The 26,779-nt window shown below is 43.9% G+C and overlaps 1 protein-coding gene across 2 annotated transcripts; it reads left to right on the top strand.

Annotated features, from left to right (window-relative positions):
- The first annotated feature begins 1,597 nt into the window (after positions 1-1,597).
- Positions 1,598-26,779, top strand: ints2 (integrator complex subunit 2). Of its 2 annotated transcripts, XM_083773224.1 has the most exons (26): positions 1,598-1,736; positions 2,428-2,742; positions 2,849-2,987; positions 4,377-4,479; positions 4,637-4,750; positions 6,178-6,308; positions 6,535-6,705; positions 7,002-7,219; positions 9,169-9,294; positions 9,638-9,709; positions 10,819-10,933; positions 11,368-11,436; positions 11,735-11,869; positions 15,806-15,985; positions 16,821-16,932; positions 17,767-17,871; positions 18,421-18,585; positions 19,956-20,160; positions 20,970-21,089; positions 22,222-22,426; positions 22,926-23,228; positions 23,674-23,781; positions 25,555-25,660; positions 25,867-26,043; positions 26,153-26,346; positions 26,393-26,779. In XM_083773224.1, the coding sequence occupies exons 2-25, from the start codon at positions 2,450-2,452 to the stop codon at positions 26,332-26,334; spliced, it is 3,654 nt and encodes a 1,217-aa protein (XP_083629350.1). In that variant the 5' UTR covers positions 1,598-1,736; positions 2,428-2,449; the 3' UTR covers positions 26,335-26,346; positions 26,393-26,779. The 2 variants fall into 2 exon arrangements, with proteins under 2 accessions (XP_083629350.1, XP_083629349.1); XM_083773223.1 differs by having other exon boundaries at positions 26,153-26,779.

The following is a 26,779-nucleotide window of genomic DNA, read 5'->3' as shown; positions in this document are numbered from 1 at the left end:
AGCGATCACATCAAACACGAGGTGGATGCTGGAAAATACTGCGGCATGGTCATGCTGGACCTCCAAAAGGCTTTTGACACCGTGAACCACTCCATACTGGTTAACAAGCTTAAAGCTATTGGTTTTGATAGCACATCAGTGAACTGGATGCAATCCTACCTGGAGGGGAGAGAACAGATGGTGGAGGTGAACGGAACACTGTCCCCTCCCCTCCCAGTGAGCTGTGGTGTCCCACAAGGAAGCATACTAGGGCCTTTACTGTTCCTAATTTATGTTAACGACATGACTTCAGCTTGTGACTGCAACTTGTTCCTGTTCGCAGATGACTCAGCACTGCTGGTCTCGGACAGGAACAAACTGCAGGTTGAAAAGACCCTCAGCTCTGAACTCGGTAGAATCTGCACCTGGCTCGCTGATAACAAACTATCCTTACACCTGGGAAAAACTGAATCCATCCTCTTCGGATCAAATAGTAAACTCAGCAAGGCAGATGGCTTCTTGGTTAGAGTGGGTGACAATATTATCACACGAAAAGATCAAATTACCTACCTAGGTTCCATCCTGGAGGCTAATCTTTCCGGTGATAAAATGGCCACCAACGTAATCAAAAAAGTCAATCAAAGAACAAGATTCCTTTACAGGATCTCCTCACTGGTCAGCAAAAACACCTTGAAGACCTTAACAGGAGCCCTCGTACAAGGTTTCTTTGACTATGCATCCACCTCTTGGTACCACAGCACCTCAAAGGCCCTTAAAACAAGGCTCCAGACCTCCCAAAACAAACTGGTCAGGCTCCTACTTGGCCTCACCCCCCGAACCCACCTCACCCCTGCCCACTTTGACAGGCTGGGATGGCTTAGGGTCGTCGACAGAGTACAGCATCTTGCAATGGGTCTGGTCCACAAGATTCGATACACCACCAAGATACCCATGTACCTGTCTAAATACTTCCTTAATGTAAACGAAGTCCACACCCACAACACCAGAGGGAGTGCAACAAACCATGTACAACCCAGATTCGGCACAAACAAGGGACTAAATTATTTTCGCTCCTATGCCACCAAAATGTGGAACGCCCTACCAACAGTCATTAAGACATGTGAATCCCTTGACTCCTTCAAAACCGCTCTCAAAGGGCACCTACGGATGGCTGCAATTCGAAACTGGCCTCTGTAAAATCTGAATCCCCCCCACCCCCCCACCCCATTTCCCTCACTGTATATTGTATATTTTCCCAGTGCTTGTATATTTCCCCTTTTTTGCTTCCCATATGATGAATTCCTGTTCTGTTCTTTAGCTACATAGAAATGTCTATTTGTATGTCTCTAAATGGTTGTATGTCCTTAAATGTTTTGATGAATTGAACAATGTGGACCCTGTTGTAAACAAGTGTAATGCTTAATTGGGTCGTCCACTCACAGTTGACAGTCTTTGTATTGAGTTTGTGCTTAAAATGTACTGTAAATTCTACAAACTGTTAATAAATATTTCAATCAAAACACAAATGTTTGGTCAAACCAGTCCCATTGGAAAAGCATTGAGGCGGCTATCAAACACAGACAGAACACAGAACATGCGTTTGGTACGTGTGTATGAGGCCGGATCATGCAGCCAGCACACAGCCAGTGTGTTTGTTGACAGCACTCCTCTGTAACGTTAGGACGCATTCGCAGTCTCTGAGGTCTCAAATAGTACATTTATATTAAAAAGACACAAATCATAATCATACGTATAGGGTAAGGCGATTATTTGTGTTTGTTTGTTTCCGTGCACGTGAAGACAAGAAATACTGAACTCTCAGTTGAGTTAGCCTAGCCTAGCTTGCCTTAGCCTAGCTTGCTGTGATACCAATGAATGGAACGTTAGCTGGCTTTAGATAGCTATACTGTACTGTCATGTGTTTAATGTGTTTTGGCAGTATGTTTGCGGTGTTTTTTTGCTAGCATGAAAAACTCGAGTTTTTGAGGTTTGCTTAAATGAACCGTTCGGCAAAGCAATTACATATTGCAATTTAATAATTGAAGTGACAGTGAACTTTAGCCAGCCAGCTAACGTTAGTTCGTTAGCTTAGCTGCTGGTTGTTGATATAACTTCAGCTCTGTGATAAGATAATGTAGAAAGTTAGTATTCTGGTCAACCTTAGCCAATTTCAATTTGAGATACATTAATCCTATAATACTGTAGTTTGAAACACATCAGCCCAAGACAAACACATCCATCAATATCTGATTTAGCTTAAATCATGATCAAATGTATGTCATTAAAGGCTTTGGGTTAAATTATTGTTTTGTTGTGTGAAACCTTTAATGCAGGCATGTTATGTTACCCAATTTAAGTCCCACAACAGATTATAATTTATGATGCCTAACTGTATGCTAGTACGAGATGGTCACCAGTAGATTCTTTCATTGTCTTTGTTTCCTCCAGGTTTCACCCAGTACTTGCAGAGATGACGGACAGTGCAGGGCTGCAGTTTGTCAGCCCCTATGCTTTTGAAGCCATGCAGAAAGTGGATGTAGTGCGGCTTGCTGCTTTAAGTGGCCCAGAGCTGAGGCTGCTTCTGCCATGCCTAGTGAGGATGGCTCTCTGTGCCCCAGCTGACCAGAGCCAGAGCTGGGCTGAGGACAAGAAGCAAATCCTCCGCTTGCTGTCTGGAGTGGAGGCTGTCAACTCTATTGTTGCGTTGTTGTCAGTTGACTTCCATGCTCTGGAGCAGGATGCACGGAAGGAGCAGCAACTCAGGTAAACTTGGTGTTTGTGAGATGAAGTACTTGCCCATTCGTGTTGTACACACAGGCATTATATTTAAGCTATATTGTATGCTATTAATGTTTTTGGTACCCTGCAGACACAAAGCAGGAGGCTCTAATGGAGAGAGCATCTTAGTTTCTCAACTCCAACATGGCCTGACCTTGGAGTTTGAACACAGTGATCCCCTCAGGCGACTCCGCCTGACCCTCAGTGAACTGTTGGCTATCATGAATAAGGTGAGATTGCTCCTTGATTGGCTTTGCCTCCCAGATTCTTCTTAGGAAACGTACAATGGATACTACTAATGGCTTTTAAGGACACTGTAGTATGCCGCTATGTAGCCCCCACGTCTAGAGTTCTTAACTTCTTGCCGCTATGCAGCCCTCTCTCTCACAAACGTCGCACTGACAATGGCTGCGGTTACATGAGGGCTTTTTCATTCAGAATGAAAACTTAAGTAAGTTTTTTGCTGCGTGTTTACATGTGAAATGGTCATTCCGAATGAGTATTTACATGGACAATACTTTTAAATCCCATTTCATTCCACATCAGGTTTGGGGCTGGGAAGGCATCTGATTGGATGGGGGGCGGGGCGCATTATGTTTACGTCCAGTGGTGGAAAGTAAATAAGTACATTTACTTTAGTACTCTACTAAAGTAACAATTTGAGGTATTTCTACTTTACTTGAGTATTTCTAATTTCCAATACTTTTACTTCTACTCCACTACATTTCAGGTAAAACAAAATAATAATAATAATAATAATAATAAAACAACCTCTCATAAAAGCCTATGAGAGGTTGCTCTCAGAGATGTCTAGTCAAACATGTCTAGTTTCTTATAATTAATCGCAAAACAAGAGCATAATATAGCCATACCAATTACATGGAAACAAGCATGCACAGAAAGACCAGAATGAACTTAAATCCGAATGAGTGTTTACATGAGTCCACAATTGTTTCAATAGGATTTAAAAATGGAATAAACCGGTCAGTTACATCAGATCTAAGTTTAAATCAGATTAGCCATTTTCATTCGGATTTAAGTTTTTGTAGGTGTTTACATGCCAACTTTTAATAGGATTTAACTTTTATTCTGAATGAAAAGGGGATTTAACTGTCCATGTAAACGTAGCCAATCTGACCAATTTGTCCATATGGAGATCTCTATCTGTCAGTCCAGTTCCGACACATTTAGGTTAGACAACACACTCCATATTTGGGCGTAGTTGGGAACTCCTTATTGACATTTAATAGTGTGACAACATGGACCGCCGGAACTTAACCCGTTTCCTATCTTCATTATATGTAATTTGTAAGTTGATTAGCGGGTATACTGTGGTTACTTGGGTCGTTTGATGTGCAAACCACAGGAAGTGGTATTTATTTTCTTCTGGGGATTTACGTGTATAATTGGGATATATAATTATTTCGCCCTGGAGGGGTGCAGATAGTACTACATTTACTACATTTATTAACTATGTACATTATGGCGACATACATTACTATGTTATGTATCTAAAAGACATTGGTATGAATCCATTGTAAAAAAAATGTAATGAGATTGTGTTGAGAATATCCCAATATAGTTTATTTTTAAAAGCCTTTTTTGCTTTTCACTCTCAGGTGGCAGATTCAAATGGAGAGTTTTTCTTGAAGTCATCTGAACTCTTTGAAAGCCCTGTTTACTTGGAAGAGGTGGCAGATGTACTTTGTATTCTGCAAGCAGGTACACACAGAAGTGCATATGTTATTCAGATAATTATTACGTGATTATTCAAGTAATTAATTAGTTCTTTCAGTACAACAATAAATCTGAGACTGAGCAACTTAAGGATGTCCCGATATGAGCATTAGATTGTTTTTCAATTCTCTCTTTTCTGTAGAGCTGCCCTCCTTGCTGCCCATCGTGGATGTGGCAGAGGCGTTGCTTCATGTCCGTAATGGGGACTGGTTTCTATGTTTGCTGGTTGCCAACGTCCCAGACAGCTTCAATGAAGGTAATTCTGCTGTCTCAGAAGGCCATTAGCTGTTAACGTCATGAGCCACATCACCTGGTTATTACAGTTAGGAGTGCTTCATATACTTTGTAAGCTGATCCACCACATCAGGAATGGACCCTTCACTTAACATAGGCTACAGCAGGAGTCTGTCTTTGAAAGCCTCACTGTAATTTTACGCAGACAATTGACTTGCCATTACATGTTTTTGTAGTCCATTTAGTTGTTGCCATTCTAATTCTCCTTTTGATTGATGATGAACATTATGGTCTCGCTCTGGCCCACAGAGTGTTCTGTGTGCTTGCAGAGACACATTAGCAGGAAATGGAATGCCCCACTCCCTCCAGTGCATTCTTATCACACGGAGGGTCAGTGTTGAGTCAATAGCTTATTTGCGTGAGTAACATAGCAGTCAACATCATGGAATCCTTTTTAGCTTTGTTAATGGAAACGCACACACATTTTATTAAATTGAAAAGGAAATGAATCAATTTTGAGGGTGAAGCGCTGGAATTGTCTCTCCTCTACAAGCATCAAGTACCATCATATTGATCATGAGCTGGTAACTATAAGCTCATTTCATGACATGTGAAATGATCCAGGAGTGGTGGAGATGGAAGCTAATATCATTTCAGTGTCATCATGTCATAGTCTCAGCCCACCTATAAACATTTTGCCTTTTAAACTGTCAACCTTGGTGAAGTACAGGCAAAGTGAGACGTGGCTTTGGAAGTGCTGTCTTCTGATGGCTGTTAAATCTTATTTACGGGCAAATAAACGAGTCTGGATTCTACACTTTAGTGTATTTATAGCTGTTCCAGAACCATGCCAAAAAGCAAGAAAGGAAACCCAGAGCCATGGCTTACATTATAAAAGCAATCATGACCATACAAGAATACAAGATAAAGAATTCAGTTGCCGGTATACTTAGTACTGGGATCACATATTGTTGCAATGTCGATTTGTGTAACCCCTTTCCATAAAATCTAAAATTATGCTAATTTAAGAATGAAAGCTGCATTTATCTTATCAGGAAATACAATGAAATATTTGCTTGTTTACTTTGGACACTTGCTGTCTTTGATGTCCATTGCTGTCCATCTGGTTATGCCATGCTTGCGAAATTCATGTCCATATTCCACAATTTATAGCTTAACAAACACCAGAGGGTAAATACATTCTCAACAGGCAAAGAGAATAGACGCATTTGTACAGTTGCTTTTAGTTACCCTCTGATAGAGTTAGGCGTTTCAAGTTATATCTTTGGTGTTTGAAGTAAAATATTTCATTCTGAAATAGCTTTTGGCTGTTTCTATGACAATGAGCTTTTTCCCTCAAATTGATAAGCATCTTCTTTTTATAACCAAATCCAATGTAACTGATCTAACCGATTTAAACAATGCATGTGTGTACTACTGTGTCTGCAGTCTGCAGGGGTCTGATCAAGAATGGGGAACGTCAAGATGAGGAGAGCATTGGGGGCCGTCGCAGAACCGAGGCCCTCAGGCAACTGTGTCAGATGAACCCATCACAGGCCCTCAACATCCGAGCTATGGTGGTCAGTTGAACTGTATTACCAGCATACAGCTGTAAACCCATTCTGTTAGAAAATACTGCAACCCACTGTTTTTCCCCCTGTTTGCAGGTTGGACAATACACAAACGGATCAATATCTTTCTTATGACAGCTGCTAGAGATGAAGACTATTATGTAACCTAACCTAATCCCAGTGTATTTATGAGGTTAGGCACTAGTAATGGGTGACTGTTTTACCGTGTCTGCAGGTGGAGGAGTGCCACCTACCAGGACTGGGTGTAGCCCTTACTCTGGACTACAAGCCAGACACTGCAGATGAGGCCGTCAGCCCCCTGGTCGCCTACGTCAGTGGTCTCCTGCTGGGCACCAACACCAAAGTCCGTACCTGGTTCAGCATGTTCATCCGTAACGGGCAGCAGGTGAGAGACTGGCCATTAAAGGACCCAATGCCAGGGTGTAATTGGTTTTCGGTGGGGACGTAATGACGATATGTTTTAGTGTCGGGAGGATTAAAGGTAATGCCCCTATGTATACATGTATGTAATCTGACACCACTGCCATATCAAGCACAAGTAGTAGTCATTACGTCATACTCTGGCACGGCGCATACACATTAAACGGCGTCATACGCATCGAAGCACTGGACGAAAACTATTACTTGCGCAAGTAACACGCACGCACGCACCAGTTGACTTCTTTGTGTCTTTGCTGCTAGCGTAAGAGGGAGAGCAGCTCGGTGCTTTGGCAGATGCGCAGACAGCTGTTGCTGGAGCTGGTGGCTATCCTGCCACGCTCGTGCAGCTCCAGAGTGCCCAACGACAGCAACATGGAGGAGAGCAGCTCAGGCTCCTCTGGACTCAGGGAGGAGCATGTGGTCAAGGCCAGCGCCCTGCTCCGCCTTTACTGTGCCCTCATGGGCATTGCTGGTCTCAGGTATACTGTCTCTAAAACCTCCAAGTCTGTAATTACACCTAGCAGGTTCTGTCTGTTTTTAGATGTGTGTTGACAGACACAGCTCGTTACTGTGTATAACTTGTGAAAATACAGTATTTTCCTGAAGTTTGTACTGTATCTTCATGTTAATCCAGTTAGTACCTTCCCCATGTTCACTCTAGCCTGTTCACTCTAGTCTTCATAAATGTAAACACCATTTATAAAACTAATATTTTGCTACGGCAGTAATTAGTATTATCAGAGCTGTGCATGGCAAAGACATGCCCATGTCTCCCCACACACACACACACACACACACACACACACACACACACACACACACACACACACACACACACACACACACACACACACACACACACACACACACACACACACACACACACACACACACACACACACACACACACACACACACACACACACACACACACACACACACACACACACACAAACAAACAAACAAACAAACAAACAAACAAACAAACAAACAAACAAACAAACAAAAACACAAACAAACAAACAGTATGTAAACAATAGTCAGGACTTTGGTGCTGATTGGTCCATTCATTTGCAAGAATAGTAGCAGCCACACAGACGCCTTGCACCTATAGGCCAGGACATGGCCACACCTTTCTCGTATGAAGGCAGTTGGACAGGTGCTTGTCACTTCTTGGTAGCTATGTGTGCTCATTATTAAAGGTGTAGGGAATCGGAAATGGTGATCAATTTATTTTGAAGTTTCAACATGAAACACCGGTCTGAAGTTTCTGAACCAATCAGAGCTGCGCATCCCTTCAGGCGATGGGACGGTAGCTGTGCTATACGCAGCAGCGTGGCGTGTGTTTGTTTACAAATCAGATGGTTGGCCAGCTGTACCAGTTTACTGTTATGTGGCTTATTTCTACCCTATAATGTCATCACGCAGCACGTTTTCGTTTTAATAAATAAATAAAACAATCGTTTTATGGACTTTTGATATAAAAACACACAGAAATGATCATTTTCCCATTTTTTTGGCATCCATTGTTAGGTATGCCCATATGATGACCACGGATATGGTCTAAAAGTGTGAAAAACGTCTTTTTCATTTCACTACGCCTTTAACATGCCCCCCCCACACACACATACACACACACACGCGCGCACACAATGTGCATCATGTGTTTCTATATTCTACATCTCCAATCCTGTTCGAAGGTGTTTAATGTTTATTAACAAGATCACTTCACTTTTGTTTTGCCGGGGAATTTTTCATAATAAAGGAGCTAGAGTGCCAAGCAGATGAGGCAGATTTTACTCTGAAAAGCCATTACCCCCGAAACCGGGAGGCATAATCTTCCGTTACTACCTAGAAGAGCTTATATTCCAAATGAGATGCTAGGTTAAGTCAGAAATGAAGACAGAACATTGCCGTTTTCATTTCGATATACTTCGATTGTTGAAATTTAAATCGATTTTTCGATGCAGTTACTATATCGTTACACTCCTAAATTATAGTCAACGGACCAGCGCTGGCACGAGCTGCAATGAAAAATTCGGCCACTATGTCCATTTGGCCTCAGGGTTTCCTCCGGGTGCCGTCTCTATTAATATATACTCTGAGGTCCAAGCCCCCCACGGTTTGATTAGAAAAGACTTATCTATGCAGGGTGCAGTACTTAGTTCAGAAGTCATTGGTCCGACAAACGACAACCTACCTCAAACCCTAACTTAACCATAACCGCAAGCACGGGAGCAGCGCATGTTCGAGCGGTTCCCACTTCCCGCATGTCAGACTAATGCTCCGTCGGAATTACGTGCGGATCCCGTCTACGCATCCTTAGCATAATTAGTGTTAACTTGAAGCTCTCTTACGAGCTCACTTAAGTGAAAGAGCTCTCTTAAGTTAAATGGCTCACTCTAAATGGCTCCCTGGTTGCCCTCAGGCCCACAGACGAGGAGGCAGAGCAGCTCCTTCAGCTGATGACCAGCCGCCCACCGGCCACCCCTGCTGGTGTGCGTTTTGTGTCCCTCTCCTTCTGTAAGCTGCTGGCGTTCCCTACACTGGTCAGGTAAGTAAAGCTCAGCCGCACTTCAGCCTGCCCTACACACATGGAAAAGCTGTTATCCTCGTGAAATGCCATTTCATGGTGGGTCTGGTCTCACTGCCCCACTTGAATAACCGGTAGTCTTGTGGTTTGATTCCCGGCCAACGCAGGCTTCCTGCCAAAACACTGCAGCCTTTTACGATTCAGTCCATATCCTGGACTATCTTGTTCATGAATGGTGTTTTCTCTCTCTGTGTGTGTGTGTGTGTGCGTGTGTGTGTGCGTGTGCGTGTGCGCGTGTGCGGGTGCGTGTGCATGTGCGCGCGTGTGTGTGTGTGTGTGTGTACGTGCGCGCACGCGTGTCCAGCACCCCAGAGCAGGAGCAGCTAATGGTGATATGGCTCAGCTGGATGATTAAAGAAGAGGAGTACTTTGAGAGGTGAGTAGAATCTAATCAGACAGTTGTGTGACTGCTCGGAAAGTCTTCAAATTCTTTAATGATTTATTATTCGTTTTTGTCATGTGACAGTATAAAATGAAATATTATACAACAGGTAGTTCCGACCAAGCAATCTGACTGGTTGAAATAGGCTCTCTACCTGTGCTTAAACCAGTATGATGAAACACCTGGACTAATTACATTAAAAAAATTACTCTGCAGTCCGCACCTGATCAGACCATTATATGGCACAGCTGCGATGCTCACTTCAGCTGCGATGCTCACTGTCGTGCCAATAGCCACTGTCATTGTATGGGCATAAACATTTTTTTGTTTTTATTCCACGTTTTTTTCTTTTAATTAGTTTACATTATATTATATTACCGACAAAGGACAAGAAGACAACCGATAGCTAAACATGAGATCATGAACAACGTTGAATAATGTGGATCTCTAGATCCTCTAGATCTAGAACAGTGTGTCTCCATTGTGGACGTCATGTAGCCAGCGATTGATGTCAGACATCTATTGTCTATGACATATTTATGACATGACTCTAAACGTCATATTATGTAATCAACTCTAAAACGTTTCAGCCGGATCGCAGTCACGTTGACTTCCATTATGAAATTCAAGTTATAAATATTAAAGAAAACAATTATTAGATGTACTTCTGTGGCCTATAGGACAACCATGCACCCACACACGTTTTAATATATAGTAACATATAACCATTTTTATGGTTTTCTAATTAAAGTAGGGCCCTATTTCTTACAAAAGTGCCATATTATCATGAATGAACGGACAACGGACATTCAATCAGCTCCAGATTGTTATTGCATGTTGAGCGGCCTGTATAGAGTGTACCTCCAAAGCACTTTCACGTCTGCACAGACTTAGACTCAGAGGGTGCCACAAATGCAAAAGGTTGCACCATATATCGTAGAAATGCTATTCTCTCCCCCAGCTTTCTTGCATCGATTCGTGACGGCTGCAACCCACATTTACATAAGTTGATACAGTAGGCATATTCAGCTTGTAGCGCTCTCCTCAATGAATGCAGAATTAAAGTTTAAGTCTCTTGTGTGTGCTCGTCTCCCTTCTCCTAGTGCTGCGGGCGTATCTGCCTCTTTTGGAGAGATGCTATTACTGGTTGCCATGTATTTCCATAGCAACCAGCTCACCTCCATCATCGAGTTGGTGTGCTCCACTTTGGGGATGAAGGTAAGGTGGGGGTGATCCATACATAGTGTCTGTCTGACTGGCCCACCGGCCCTGTTCCTTCTCTGCAGTGGAGGAAATTACCGGTATACAGAATAGACCATAGAAAAACACCCACCAGCCAATGTCTTACCTAGCAAAGGCCACTCTGCACCCTGCAGCCAGTTCTGCTGTTTTTATTGCTAGAGTCTGCAGCTGTTGTCCACCCTGTCAGCCAAGTAGGCTTTCCCCCTGTTGCAGTGTGTATTTCCCTGCTAAGATATGTAATAAAATATAATTGAGAGCTTATCAATTCACCCTCTATGCCTGCCTTGTAGAATTTCTCTTCTGAAATGTGAGGGGAGGGAATTACTAAATGCCCGTGCCATTTCCTGCAGGATGTTTTTCATTCACTGAGTGTGTGTTGATCTTGATGTTTTTTTCTTTCCTTCCTTCAGATTGCCATAAAGCCTAGCTCTCTGAGCAAGATGAAGACCATCTTCACTCAGGAAATCTTTACTGAGCAGGTACATATGCCGCATAACCACCCACAGGAATGACATTGCCTCACGATATATCCCTTAACCACATTGACCCTAACATCCATATTCTGATACTATGTGAATATAGGCTAAACTTATGTGAAAATCAAGCTATTTTTTTGCAAATTGATTTTGTGTAAATGGGTAAAAAAGAGTATCAGGTATATTCCCTGTTTTTACTTTATATTTGATACTTGATCATTTGATCATAGTCACTTGACTCACTTGTCATTTTCATAAATCATTCTTCTTTGTTTTTCTTGGTGTTGTCCTTTATTTTCAGGTTGTTACTGCCCATGCTGTGAGGGTTGCAGTAACAAACAACCTGAGTGCCAACATCACAGGTTTCCTGCCCATTCACTGCATCTACCAGCTGCTGCGCAGTCGGGCTTTCACTAAGCACAAGGTCTCCATCAAGGTAGGATGGTCTACACCTGAACGGCTGCTGACTGCTTCACTGTCTTTAAACACAGCTGTCCTAATGTATACATGGCTGCATCTGCTCCACATGTTGCCGCAAGCCCAGCTCCATTATTAATAGGGAATGTTGGCGATTCAGTTTATTTCAAGTGAAACTAGAAAAAGTGCCTTAAAGGAGAATTCCATACTAAAAGGCTTTCTTACCTTTCTTTGTATTTGTTACGTCCCCATCAAAGAGGTCCAGGTGTTATTTTGTGCAAAAGCTCCTTATTGGCTATTTCCCCTACCATAAGCCCTAAATGAATTGCATTGCATTGAATGGGATGTATGGGGTGTTGTGCTAATCGCTTATTTCGCTTATTTCCATCGCTCAAAATTATATTTATTTTGTATATATCTTCTCTTCATAATGTAAATAATAACCCAAGCGGCACACTTTACTACTTATTTCGATGGAAATAAGCGAATTAGCACAACACCCCATACATCCCATTAAATTCAATGCAATTCGTTTAGGGCTTATGGTAGGGGAAATAGCCAGTAAGGAGCTTTTGCACAAAATAACACCTGGACCTCTTTGATGGGGACGTAATAACTACAAAGAAAGGTAAGAAAGCCTTTTAGTATGGAATTCTCCTTTAATGGGCACAGGTCTCCACCAGGAGGATAGGAGTGTGTGTGATGTTTGGCAAAATGTTTAGGAGTAATATAAACATGTTTGTTTGTGTGTGTGTGTGTGTGTGTGTGTGTGTGTGTGTGTGTGTGTGTGTGTGTGTGTGTGTGTGTGTGTGTGTGTGTGTGTGTGTGTGTGTGTGTGTGTGTGTGTGTGTGTGTGTGTGTGTGTGTGTGTGTGTGTGTGTGTGTGTGTGTGTGTGTGTGTGTGACGCGACTTGGCCTGTTGTAGTGCCACTATGATGCTGATTTGAAAACTGTCAAGTGGCATTTCTTCCTCAGCCTAGTGGGAATATGCATGCACAGTTTTACCGTAATTGGACACTAGAGCATGTGAGCGGAGCGAGGGGATCTTGACGTGAGCGCTGAGCGGGTTTTTAAATGGGTCAGATTGACTTCCGGAGCGAGAACTGTCCTCCGCTCCGAGCCGCTCAGTGCACACGGCACGGCACTGTGCAAGCTTGGCTAGCAGTTTACATCAATCATTGCCTCTCAAGCAGGCCCGGCACCACGGGGGGGTAAAGGGGATGTTTGCGCCCTTAAATCAACCTCTTTGCCTTTGTGCCCCCTCAAAAATCTCAATTGCCCTCTCAGTCATTTCATCCTGGCGCCGGGCCTGCTCTCAGACTCAAGCCCAGCCCCATACGCGTAATCTGCTTCACGGACTGTCCATGAGAGGCCGTCTTATGCCCTGGCAGTGATATGTTCTACCTCCGATTGTTTGGTTGATTTAATACTTTATTAACACTAACAGTATGCAAAAAGGTATAGGCCTACAGTGTAATTAAATTTGTCACATGCTCTGTTGGACACTGCGTTGAGGAGTTGTGGCGATTTGTACAAAACGGGTGCAAAGCGGGCTACTCCTAAAAACTTTAGAAGCCAATCGTAGCCAATCAGGATGGATTATGAGAAATCAAACAAACCCGTCTTGATCACATGACTCTGGAGAGCATGTGTACCGATTTGCGTGAAATTTGGATAAAATCGAGGGGCACGGTCGGTAGTGCTGTCGCCTCACAGCTAGAAGGTCCTGTGTTCGATTCCCGCTGGGGGCACTGGGGGCGTGTTCCCTCCATGTCATCAGTGCCTTTCTGTGTGGAGTTCGCATGTTCTCCCTGTGTCTGCTAGGGCAGGGGTCTGCAACCTTTTTCACATGAATTTCCCCGTTTTCATTTTCGTGGTAGTCAGTGCCATATATAATTATGACACCACATCAAAATGAAATATTTCCAACTGATTTTGAGTGTCCATATACAGTAGTATACACATAACAAGCTTAGAAATATTTTCTTTCACATCAGGATGTAATGATTATTAAACTCAGAGCAGTAGCCCACCTACAGTATGTCCCAGAATTCCTCCCCAGTCATGAGTTAGAAGTTTGAATGAATGTACAATTATGTGCAGGATGTGATATGTACATGTGAGTGTCAGTGGACTTATTTGAACTGACTAAACCTTTTTTTGGAATATTTAATTTGAAAAGAAAAATTATTCTCTGTCTCACTCTTATGCCAGTGTGCCAGTGATAACCCTCCCCTGTGCCAATGTTGTCACCCGTGCCTAAGGTTGCCTACCCCTGCGCTAGGGTAGGTACCCTCACAAAAACATGCAGTAATCCTGGTCTCTAAAAAACTACCTCCCCTGGCCAGCCGGGGCGCCTGATGGAGGGGAAAGGAACTGGTCGGAATAACGTGTTCCTTCCACGTGCTACGTCCGGCCAGGGACATCCCCCTGTCAGGTGAAAAGAAGCAGCTTGGACTAGTAGGAGGCATGAGGTCAGTCCGCTGCCCCCCCAGGTTGGCAGAGGAAGTGTAGCGCCCAGGATTACATTAGCTAATTGGCACTGGGTGAAAAAACTGGGTTGCAAAATCGTGGGATAAAAATTATATAAAAAAATTATAATAATTTGGATAAAATCTGAAGGAGTAATATGACAATGTGTTTTATATTATGTCGGCCTCCTGGTGGCACTATAAAGAGCAGATGTGAAAAATTCCAGGCAAAGGTTTTCCTTGGTCTCTAGGGAGTGTGCATACAAAGTTTTACACAGATCCGTGCAGTTAGAGGTAAAACACTAATTGGCCAGTTATAGCGCCACCATGAGGCTGAGTTGAAAATGTTCCAGTGGCATTTCTTCCTCGGCCTAGTGGGAATATGTGTGCACAATTTCACGGAAATCACACGCTGTATTCATGATTTGCGGCATTTTGTTTGAAGCCGAGCCGTGCACCAATTTGCGTGATGTTTGGACAAAATCTGTGTACTGTCCAATAAACTATTTTGCACAAAGCAGCCTCCTGGTGGCCAATGTGAAAACCTTGGGGCAGAGGTTCAGCTGTGGCATTCAGGGAGTGTGTGCGCAGAGTATGGCTGCGATAAACCCAACGGTGCCGGAGATTAGCTGTCCACACATGGACGGACACACGGACGGAGTGCAAAACATACTCTCTCCCCATGCCTTCGGCCTGGTGGAGACAATTAAGCGCAGTGTAGCTGCATATCTTCATGAATACAGATTAACTGCTCCAGAGCATATTATTATTATTATTAATTATTATTATTTCTGTACTAGTGAGAAGCCACATTGCATTAATTGAGGTATGGCCACAATAGTGGTTTTGTGATGTATTGGGTTTGAGAATTGTTTAATCCAAGGATTGAGAGCATTATGACACATACCTGCTGAAGTTATTTAATATTTTTAGAAAATCACAAATAAAATGTTAATAAAACAAAACCCACAAACGACTACATATTTTACTTATTTTAGTAAATATTCACTGCTTATACTTGTCAGCAGCTCGGTTCTTACAGGGGGGCTGGAAGTGCAAGTTGTAAATTCCAGGGCACTTTCACAAGAACCTGCTTTTTACAGGTGTGCAGATTATTTTGTTCACTCAGTTTACTTTGCAGCTACAACTCAACCTTGTGAGGAGCGCTTGAATATATCGGAAAAGGTTAGGTGGTCAACTATATTCTGGGCTACAAAACATGGTCACCACCAGCTAGGTACTGTAGCGCGTTACCTGTTTACTTATTTCACTTATGCCTATCCCTCCTTTTCATTGAGCATAGGCCATTGACTTCAAGATAGGGGTCCTCTATCCTGGGCCTTGTGTCCCAGCTGTTTCCATGTCAGTCCACACTGCTTGATGTCAGTCTCAAGGTCGCTGTGCCAGGTGTTCTTCAGCCTTCATTTTGACCTGTTTGCCACAAATTAATTTCATGCATGTGGTGTCTGTCTGTGGTGTCCTAGGACTGGATCTACCATCAGCTATGTGAAACCACCACCCCTCTCCACACCCAGCTGCTGCCCCTCATCGACGCCTATATCAACTCCATCCTCACCCCGGCCTCAAAGGCCAACCCTGAAGCCACCAATCAGCCCATCACAGAGCAAGAGATACTTAATGTCTTCCAGAGCTCTGCTGCTGGGGTGAGTTGTTGACTCAGGTCTAGAATACAGCACACACACTAACGGCACTAACAGAAAATGTGTTAGTATTGTGTTAGTTATTTTGCATGTTGGTTGCATCTGATAACCGCACTGGTTGCTACTTATTACAGTATTTGACATCCACCAAATTAGGTGCTTGTTTCATGAAGCTATAGAGCGTCGCAGTCCCTCCCCCTTTCATGACGACGCCAGGCCCAGGAAATGAATCCCAATGCATTTTTCCCATAGACATTTCAAAAGGTATTTATTTAAAGACGGTTACGCCGCGGACAAAGCCAACTCGAGTCGTGACAACTCATGACAACAAACAAATAATTACAAAGAAGAAAAACAACAACCTGCCGTTTTTTTCTTCTTTCTAATTATTTGTTCGGCCCAAAAAATTGTGTTTGTTGTCATGACGTTTGTCACGACAAACGTCTTTAAATAAATACTTTTTGAAATATCTGAGGGAAATGAACGGAGAATCATTTCCTGGGCCCTGGTAGGGGGTGGGCCTGCGACGCTCTATAGAGGATATGCACATACATAAAGTGAGGGGAAAATTGAGTGGCAAAGTTAGTTTAATGTTGTTTAATGCAATCAGATAAGACTTTACTGTTTGGATGTATGGGCCAGAAAGTCGTTTTTTCATTAAAAAATGTTGCGCGCACACAGTGTTTTCATACTGTGTACAGCGTAACTGCACACTGAAAGCTTTCAGCAGATAATCTTTAACAGATTATTATTATTATTATTTTACCTAACCTAGTGATTGCTGATGTGAAACACCTGACCCCACGTGTTTAACACACACCCTCTCTGTGATTACCAGGGCGAGGGCGGTCGAGGAGGACGCCAGGGTTACAGCATCACCAGCCAGCTCCTCATCCTCTACTACATCCTCACCTATGAGGAGAACCTCCTGGCCAGCACCAAGCAACTGGGTAAATACAGCATCAGTCCTCTCTCTCTCTCTCTCTCTCTCTCTCTCTCTCTCTCTCTCTCTCTCTGTCTCTATCTCTCTTCCATTGTCTTCTTCTTCTCCTCTGCCGAAAGAGGCATTGTGTCAGAGGAAGGAATGGAGACATTTGTTTTCTTGTTGAGCACTAGGAAATGCACTCTGTGGCTGTGGAGTGATTCATGCATTTCTCATACGACTTGCAAGAGCTAAGCTAACCAGGACAGCTGCAGGTTAGGTTAGATGGAGCAGCTGGCTTGGTCAGTGTTTTTTTCTCAGATCAGATCAGATTCCTTTATTTGCCATTGTGTAAAACACATGGGAATTAGCTTCCTGTTAGAATCTCTCCTTCGCCCCGCCCTTCATCAGTCCAGATTTATGCCCGTCTCTTTTAATTGTTTACCCAACTGCTCCTGCAGCCTTCAAGATAGGAGTAATGATGCCCATCAGCGTTGGTAATGAACCTGACCTTCCCTCCTCCATGCGTTGGCAACATACTACTGTTACTACAGCCAAAATAGAAACACACTTCTCCCCCTTCTCTGTTCATGCCCCCTCTTTCCTTTATTTAACTTTCATTTAACCAGGAAAAAGCCTTGTTGAGGTGAAACATTTCCAATTAACTATAATTTAACTAGGATAGGAAAAAGCCATGTTGAAACCCTTGAAAAAGAACATTTTCAAGGGTGTTCTGTCCAACACGGGCAGCAGCATGTTTAACATGGCATATAACACATTTCTTTAGTTTTCTATCCTCTCATTTCTCCCTGTAAACACAGCCTTTATGATGTCTCGTGTTTTGTTTTGATTTGTTTTGTAGCCTTGATGCAGAAGAAGCCAAAGTCCTACTCTGCTGCTCTCATGGATCAGATTCCCATTAAGTACCTGGTCACCCGCGCCCATGGACTACAGCAGGAGCTGGGAGGTGAGACGCAGCTCTCCTTCATATGGCACACCATCTATTCTCTAGTCTCTACACATGCTGTAAAGTAAACACTGCTGTAGTTCCGTAGTGTCACTGTGTGTGTGCGTACTGCGTGCACACCATCTATTAGATCACCATGCCAAAACCTGTACTCGCGTTCATTGTGTTCTTTTGGGGGAAACGGTCGGCCAAAATAAATTCAGCTTTTAGTTGCACATCTTCCCGGGGGTTGATGTAGCCACTCTAAAACTTTCCCATTAACATTCCCTGCCAACCACGTGTTTTTATGTGTTTTCTTCCAAGGCCCACACCGCCAATCACGTGTGTTGTGTTTTTAGTTTTTACACTAGATGTCGCTCTTCGCTAACCTATGAGTCACAATCAATGACTTATGTGTAAGAATTTTTGGCCACAAGATTCATTGACTTCTCTGAACTCCTTTGCTCTCCTCCGCTCCACATGCCAGGAGGGTGTGGGCTGGGGGCACCACTATAAGTCACACATACAGTACGCACAGTCAGTCACACAACCATATGTTTGCTGTTCCAGTTCTCCACGCTGCCCTGCTTCGCCTGCTGGCCACCAACTACCCCCACCTGTGTCTGGTGGAGGACTGGATGTGTGAGGAAGAGGTGACGGGCACCCTGCCTCTGCTGAGGAGGACCATTCTGGACAAGGACACCTGCAGATACACCCAGAGCCAGCTCCACCAGGGTGAGAGGAATGTCCACTGACATCTGTCAATGTTTCTTTTTATGTTCAGAAATGGGAGACAGACAGTGGGAGTGTAGCCTTGGGAATTGGGAGGGGGTGACTATTGGATATTGGCATAATGGGATCCTAGCATTACTACCATACTACTACTACCACTACCCTTTATTATAAGCCTTTATCACCACAATGGTCTCTAATGCAGATCAGACCATCCATGATTAATCCTGTGGAGTGTCGCCCCTCCAGTGTCTGCAGGATTATGTGCTGCTAGAGCGTCTATGTCTGATGATGATCAGTTTCACGCATAATTATGTGTGAATGCATTTCCATAACCCTAATTGTCTGCATCTCCTGGATTATAGTGGGCAGTAATAAGTAAAATATGGCTGTTTAGCCCGATCATAGTGGTCGGTGAGATAAGTAAAATATGGCTGTTTAGCAATAGCCTCACTGATCTCTGAAGGAGACAAGTGGGGGATTTAATCCTGCAGTTAACAGCAGAACCTCTATGGTTGTAGTGCAACTTGACCTTTCATTTCAAATGGAAGCCTGATGAAGGTGACTGAAACATTGCATCAGTAAATGTTTTACCCTTTTGTTTGTTTTTTACCTCCTACTATTCTAGTTAATTTCTCTGACGCACCTGTCCCTCTGTAGGTGTGCAACATGTATAACCCAATGTAGTCCAGGATTTCCAAGACATTCCACAATGCCATTGTGACACAAAATTCACAAACCCATACATGTTAAAATATACTAACTAGACAGCCAATATATTTAAATGTCTTCAAATTAGTAGTTTGATTAGAGCAGTGGTTCCCAAAGTGGGGTCCGGGGACCCCCAGGGGTACCTGAGTTCCAGGGGGGACCCCAACTAAATGATAGTTTGGAACCAAATGGACCAACGGGTCCATTTGGTTACAGAGCCATAAGGGTCCATTTGGTTCCATTTGTACACAGTTAAATTAGCATTGATTTTACAATATAAATTGGGGTCTCAGAGATAGAAATGCCATTAAATGTGGGTAGGTAGACTAATATGCATGTCAAACTGGGGGTCCTTGAAATTAAAATGGTTGAGAATCACTGCTAGAGACGTAAAAACCTTCTCTTATGGGGGTCCCTGGCATAACTTTTCAAATGGGGGTCCGCAGGCTAATTGGTGTCAATTTGGGGGTCCTTGACATGAAAAAGTTTGGGAACCATTGGAGATATTTTGTTTGTGCGTCCCTGACCTGAGTAAATTCCGGGACCTGTCCTTGAATAATCTTGTGGACCATGCTCAGCCTGGCCAGAGTGACCCCTGAATGTCCACTGGAATTGAGCTCTTTGAAATGGTTCTTATTCATTCAACTTTGTGTTTTACCCAGCCTTCCAGAAGCTGCCAGCCAGCAGTCCCAGGCTGATGCGCATCCTGGACCACCTGACACTGTCGCCCAGTGACCTGATCTCCTATGCTGAGCCACTGACTGCCAGCATGGGCCTGCTGCTGGAGTCCACGGTGCCCCGCCCCCGACGCATCCTGCAGACCCTAAACAAGCTGTGGCTGGGCCTCAACACTGTCATGCCCCGCAGGTAAGCATGCTCAAACCACAGCACTTGGTCAGAAGTTCTGTGTCAGATAGTCCTGCAGTTCACTAGGGCAGATGTGATTAATTGAAAACGCATCGGTTAATTGTTCAACAGACATGTTATGGATATTTACCATAGTTTTGTGCTTATATTTACATGACTTTACAGTCATGGTGTCTGTTTTTATAGTTTTTTGGCCATTATTTTCAATGTATGCCTTACATTTACCCATCCTACAGTGTATGTGAACAGATTCAGTAAAGGGGTTAAACATAGACCTACAGTATGGAGGAGTATTGTGTGAATGGATAGCATTGAATGGATTTCATTCTTTAGAGGTCCCAGAGCTCCTGTGACCCTCATACCCCCACAGAAACACCAATGCAGGGAGCAGGCATCCTATCGACCCATAAAGAAAGAGGGGAAACAGAGGGGGTTGGGGGTAACGATAACTACAAAGGGCAGAAATAAAACGAGTCCAACTCTCCATTGGGGAAGATTCCCCTTCTCTTCTCCAGGATGTTATTGAAGGCCGGCGGGAGGAGCCTGTGAAAGTCTGGGAGCAGGGTTAGCCATGTCAGATCTGGCACAGAGCCAGACATTCAGGCCGTGTAGAACCTGAAGTTAAAAAGCTATGACTTCTTAACTTGTATTGATTCTAAAAACAGAAAGGAAGTTACATTTGTATGTCCAGTGGATATTACGATGTTGGAACAAAAGTGTTCCTTGTATCTCAACTTGAAACCTCAAGGGCATATGTTTTACTCATCCCAATTGTGATGCGTCTGACAACATGAGTGTGTCTGTTGCAGGTTGTGGGTGATGACAGTGAACGCATTGCAGCCATCAGGCCTCCGACAGCAGAAGTACAGTCAGAATGACCTGATGGTGGACCCTCTCATTGTACTGCGCTGTGACCCAAGGGTCTACAGGTTGGGCCTGTCACCATTATTACCCTCTCATTGTACTGCGCTGTGACCCAAGGGTCTACAGGTTGGGCCTGTCACCATTATTACCCTCTCATTGTACTGCGCTGTGACCCAAGGGTCTACAGGTTGGGCCTGTCACCATTATTACCCTCTCATTGTACTGCACTGTGACCCAAGGGTCTATAGGTTGGGCCTGTCACCATTATTACCCTCTCATTGTACTGCGCTGTGACCCAAGGGTCTACAGGTTGGGCCTGTCACCATTATTACCCTCTCATTGTACTGCGCTGTGACCCAAGGGTCTATAGGTTGGGCCTGTCACCATTATTACCCTCTCATTGTACTGCGCTGTGACCCAAGGGTCTACAGGTTGGGCCTGTCACCATTATTACCCTCTCATTGTACTGCGCTGTGACCCAAGGGTCTACAGGTTGGGCCTGTCACCATTATTACATCATTGTACTGCGCTGTGACCCAAGGGTCTATAGGTTGGGCCTGTCACCATTATTACATCATTGTACTGCGCTGTGACCCAAGGGTCTACAGGTTGGTCCTGTCACCATTATTACATAATTGTAGTAATAATTTGAGAAAATCACAATTGTTTGGCATAATCATCATAATCGTTTCCATGTCAAAACATTTTCATATAATTATAAAAGAAATGGCAGATCTATGAGCTCACAATGCGTTGCAATGTGATACCTTGTGGCCTTTTTCCATCAATTACTACACATTATTCTGAAACGTAACTTTTGATTATTAACATTTTGCAGCCCTACTTCATTTGTTATTTCCATTGATATTGAATAGTCCACTCTCTGTCTCAGGTGTCCTCCATTGATATTGAATAGACCACACTCGATAGTCCACTCTCTCTGTCTCCATTGATATTGAACAGTCCACTCTCTCTGTCTCCATTGATATTGAATAGTCCACTCTCTCTGTCTCCATTGATATTGAATAGTCCACTCTCTCTGTCTCCATTGATATTGAACTCTGTACTCTATCAATACTCTGACAGAGATACTGTACTCTCTCTGTCTCAGGTGTCCTCCATTGATATTGAACAGTCCACTCTCTCTGTCTCAGGTGTCCTCCATTGATATTGAACAGTCCACTCTCTCTGTCTCAGGTGTCCTCCATTGATGGACATTGTCCTGCACATGTTGAATGGGTACCTGCTAGCCTCCAAGGCTTACCTCCACTGCCACCTGAAGGAGACGGCTGAGTTCGATCGGCAGAGTCAGACCATCTCTAACCTGGGCCTGACTGGACAGCCTGACGGTCAGCCTGAGGTCACCAGGGAGGAGCTGAAGAACGCCCTGCTGGCTGCACAGGTTGGATAATGGAACCAGAGTCCTCTCGAGCACTGTATGGGTCACGTGACCACGCTGTTTTGTGCACCCTCAATGACGGCACAATCTCTCTAAAAACTCTGGTCTAAGGATGATTGGCTGTGTGGCAGCGCCTGTGTGTTATCATTATAATTTCGGTCGTGTTTCTACAACGATTTCTACGTGGATTTTATTGTTTTTTTACCACGATTTTTTTTAAAGTTATTTTCTCCCTTTTTTACATGGATTCTGTTACAGGAATACAGTACTGAGTACAGTATTGCATCCCAGGAGAGGGGGGGGGGGGATATGATTGGGTCCTTTATCAATTCATTGTGTGTATGGATGCAGGACGCAACGTATTTGCATCTCTGACTCACAATCTCTCTCTAATGTCTTTGTCACGGTCTGCCTCTCTTTCTCTCTCTCTCCCTCTCTCTCTCTCTCTCTCTCTCCTCTATCTCTCTCTGTGTCCATCTCCTTCATTTCTCTGTCACCTCAGGACAGTGCGGCGGTGCAGCTGTTGTTGGAAGTGTGTCTTCCCACGTCTGAGGAGCAGCAGCTTGGGTCCGGGAACACAGAGAGCCTTCTGCAGAGCATGAGGGCTCCTCCAGGGAAGTCGAAAGCACCAGGAGCACGGCCCGAGGTGCTGCTGGCGGATGAGGAGATGGAGGTGGGCGGCGGTGCTGAGGAGGAGGAGGGAGGTCTGCTCAGTAACCTGCGGGAGGTGCAGTGTCTCATCTGCTGTCTGCTGCATCAGATGTTCATCGCTGACCCCAACATCGCCAAGCTGGTCCACTTCCAGGTAACGGCAAGGGTTTAAAAAGAGCACTCTGGGTGTCGATGTGTTCGAAATGTGTGTTCAAATAGTTCTTTTAAATAATTAGCTGAATTGATTAACTGATTAATCTGCTTAACCACTTAAGCCCTATTTTATGCCTTGTTGTACCCCACAAATAGCTAAAATAGCCAATCTACAAGCTCATGACATTGAAGCTATTGGTTTGGTTAACTGTTGTAGCCCTAAAAGCTACCACTTTTATTGTAATTGTCTCAGGCCAAAGGGGCACTTTTTCTAGTTGCTCATCGGTTTCCTTTATTGGTGTTCTTGTAAATAAAAGTGATATACATAAATGTGTTTATTTTAATTATTACTCACTAATCTCACTTGATTTATGTGGTTTTGTTGAAGTTCTAGTTTCTTATTTTCTCTTTTCTCTCCTCTGTCTGTTTGTCTCTCTCTCCCTCAGGGTTACCCTCAAGCTCTGCTGCCTCTGACTGTGGCTGGCATTCCCTCCATCCATATATGTCTGGACTTCATTCCAGAGCTGTTGGCCCAGCCCCAGTTGGAGAAACAGGTTAGCCCCAGTATATATACTAATATATACTAGAATTTTGCGGCCGCTCATCCCAGAGTTACGTTGCCGCGCACTATGGGAAGAAGGAAATTGCGGGAGTTGACTCCACATGTAGTAACGGATGGGTTATTAGTTATTATTATGTGTCCTTATTAGTGTAGTGTAGTCAACACGTTATGGCTCATACACACTGCCCGGTATTTGCTCCGATTATGTTGTCGGGGAGCATTTTTGGCGCTGACCGACAAAACCGCTGATCTGACGTTAAGCGGTGCCCAAAAGGTAGATCAGGATCTACCAGTATAGATCACAAAGGCTTTGCAGGTAGACCACATGACATGGCCCTGACATCAAAAAGGGCCTGTCAGCTCAAACACACAATGCAATACTTGTTGTTGCGTACAATCATCAGTAGCAAAGTCAAATACCAAAAATAAAAACCAATGGGATGATAGTTTTATTTGGTGCGTATATGAGCTGGTCCTTTTGAAAGTAGCTCTGAAGTAAAAAAAAAGTGTGGGCAGCCCTGGTATAGATGATTATATATATATATTCATTCCGTGGGTAAATCCCTGTAGGCTACCCACATATTGGTAGCCTATTACCTATATTAGCCCAATATTGGCGTTACGCATTTGACTTGAATAATGTTGTGTGCGCGTGCGGAGGAAGACAGTTATTTAATGAAACTCAAGATTATAACGTCCTGTCTCGCTGCCTCCGTGTATAGGCTGCATGGCTATTCCTGTGTGTGTGTGCGTGTGCGTGCGTGTGTGCGCAATGAAAAGTACTCGGCAGGCGAAATGGCGAATTCGAACGGTGTAATTGTAATAGTTTGGCACAAACCAAGTTCTGTGGAAGAACAATGTTGATGTAACTAAGAGATTAGCTGAGTAAGCAATATTTTATATACAGAGATTTAGAAGGAATAAGCAAAATCGTGAGGCGAGAATTCCTCTCCTTCCTTGTTTTTTTTCTCCTGCGGGCAGGACTGTCAGGGAGACTCGGAGATCAGAGCAGCACAGGGGAGTGGCTTAAAAGACGGGGTAGTAGTTGCCAGGTTCGCGAATTGTAAGCGAGTCGTAGTGTGTGTTAAATGGCATTTGAATGGCATTTGTGGGCTTGTGAATGAATTTTCTCACATGTAATTTGTGCTCACTTGCATAGACCTGGCGAATTTAGCGTGGTGAAAGGGCAACAGTGTTCCGGGGGTGTGGGTGCTTCGGGCGATAGTGTTTGTAGTAAACAAATGCATTGCCGGCGTGAGTGTGGAAGGGAGTTATTTTTGGTGGCAGTGAAATGACCAGTGTTTGGCGGGTGGTGTTGAGTGTTGGCGTTCGGCGCGATAGGAGGAGATAGGTCCCGAACACTGCGAAGGTAAGTGTGTGATGTCACTGCCGTGTGAGTGTGTGTGTGTGTGTGTGTGTGTAGTGTGTAAGATGGTGTTGTGGGTGTTGCAATAGTGACGTAGCTGTTGTGGCTTTGGGTTTCTTGCCATGTGTTGCGTACAACTTATCTAATGTTATAATAGATATCTCTCTCTCTCTCTTCTCTCTTCTCTCTTCTCTCTTCTCTCTTCTCTCTCTCTCTCTCTCTCTCTTCTCTCTCTTCTCTCTCTTATATTTAACAGAATCACTGCACTGCACCACAGCTCCAATATCGCTCTTATGGGGTCTTTGTTTACTTGAGTTCTTTCATTGTTCATGCGTTGTTAAATGTTTATCTATAACATTGTCCTGACCATGTTGCTGTGGTTTTGCTTTGTCCTGCCAGATATTTGCCATCCAGCTGCTGTCACATCTGTGCACTCAGTACGCACTGCCCAAGTCCATCAGTGTGGCCCGGCTGGCAATCAGCGTCATGGGTACCCTGCTTACAGGTTAGTTTTTTTTATGCATTTTCATTACTTTTGAGACTTCCTCGTCGCAGATGAATACATCTTTCCATCATTATCCCATTTATACAGTATATGTTGCGTGTTTATCCCTCCCTGCCTTTGTTTAGTCGCCATCTTCTGGTATCTGCCTGTTAGTGCTGCATAATATTCTCCCTTAATGTAAGTATACTGTAATGTTCTTTTTTTAGTACTGACCCGTGCCAAGCGTTTCACCTTCTTCATGCCCACCTTGCCCTGCCTGGTGGCCTTCTGCCAGGCGTTCCCACCGCTGTACGACGACGTGGCAGCTCTGCTGGTGCAGGTGGGTCAAGTGTGTGCCTCCGATGTAGCATCCAAGGCCAGGGACATCGACCCCATCATCACCAGTAAGTACAAGTACACGCTGTCCTGTTAGTTGACTTTCCTGCTGTATTTAAAAAGGATGCCGATTCAGAGAGTCCTGTCGTTTTAACCTTGCGTCATCTCTCTCCTTAGGACTACAGTATCTGAAAGAGAAGCCGCAGGATGTGTTGCTTCCAGGGGGAGATTCTTCTAAGCAGAGTGTAGCACAGAGAACAGAGGAGCTAATAGGGGGATCAGACCCAGACGTCCAACTCTGCTACCGTGTGGAAGCCACATTCATGGACATCATCAGCTCTAGTCTCCATGGAATATAGTACACACACACACACACACACACACACACACACACACACACACACACACACACACACAAACAAACAAATGCACTGTCAGACACGGGAGAGGTGGACTACTGGTGGACTAAATCGACAACTCACTGCTGAATGAGATTCACTCCCAGGAAGGGCTACTGTCAAACAGTTCCATTTATCTGTAAACGTATTAGATTCTTGGATGGATGGAGGCTGTCACTTTTGTCAAAGGCATTCAGATTCTTTCAGGCTGTTTTCAAGCCTTTGATTGGACATGGGCTCACTCTCATTGTTTTCTGTTGAATATGGATTAGACCTCCATTCCTTCTGTAAATGAGTCATGACATGGATAGATATATAGTTATATAGAAAATGTATGTCGTGTGTAAGTGCTTTTTTGTAGGTGAAAGGTTGCATTTTAAACAGGTCAATTGTCATGACCACTGTA

The sequence above is a fragment of the Protomyctophum parallelum genome (assembly GCF_964188405.1).
Source record: "Protomyctophum parallelum genome assembly, chromosome: 1".
Classification (NCBI taxonomy): domain Eukaryota; kingdom Metazoa; phylum Chordata; class Actinopteri; order Myctophiformes; family Myctophidae; genus Protomyctophum; species Protomyctophum parallelum.
The sequence above is the reverse complement of the archived record's forward strand: the minus strand, read 5'-3'. Positions and strand labels throughout refer to the sequence as shown.

Excerpts from the sequence above, each read along its gene's own strand:
- ints2 (XM_083773224.1), top strand. The coding sequence starts at position 2,450 with ATGACGGACAGTGCAGGGCTGCAGTTTGTCAGCCCCTATGCTTTTGAA. Across the intron at positions 9,710-10,818 it reads GAAGAGGAGTACTTTGAGAG|TGCTGCGGGCGTATCTGCCT; the intron begins GTGAGTAGAATC and ends CCCTTCTCCTAG. Across the intron at positions 18,586-19,955 it reads CCAGAGCCAGCTCCACCAGG|CCTTCCAGAAGCTGCCAGCC; the intron begins GTGAGAGGAATG and ends TGTTTTACCCAG.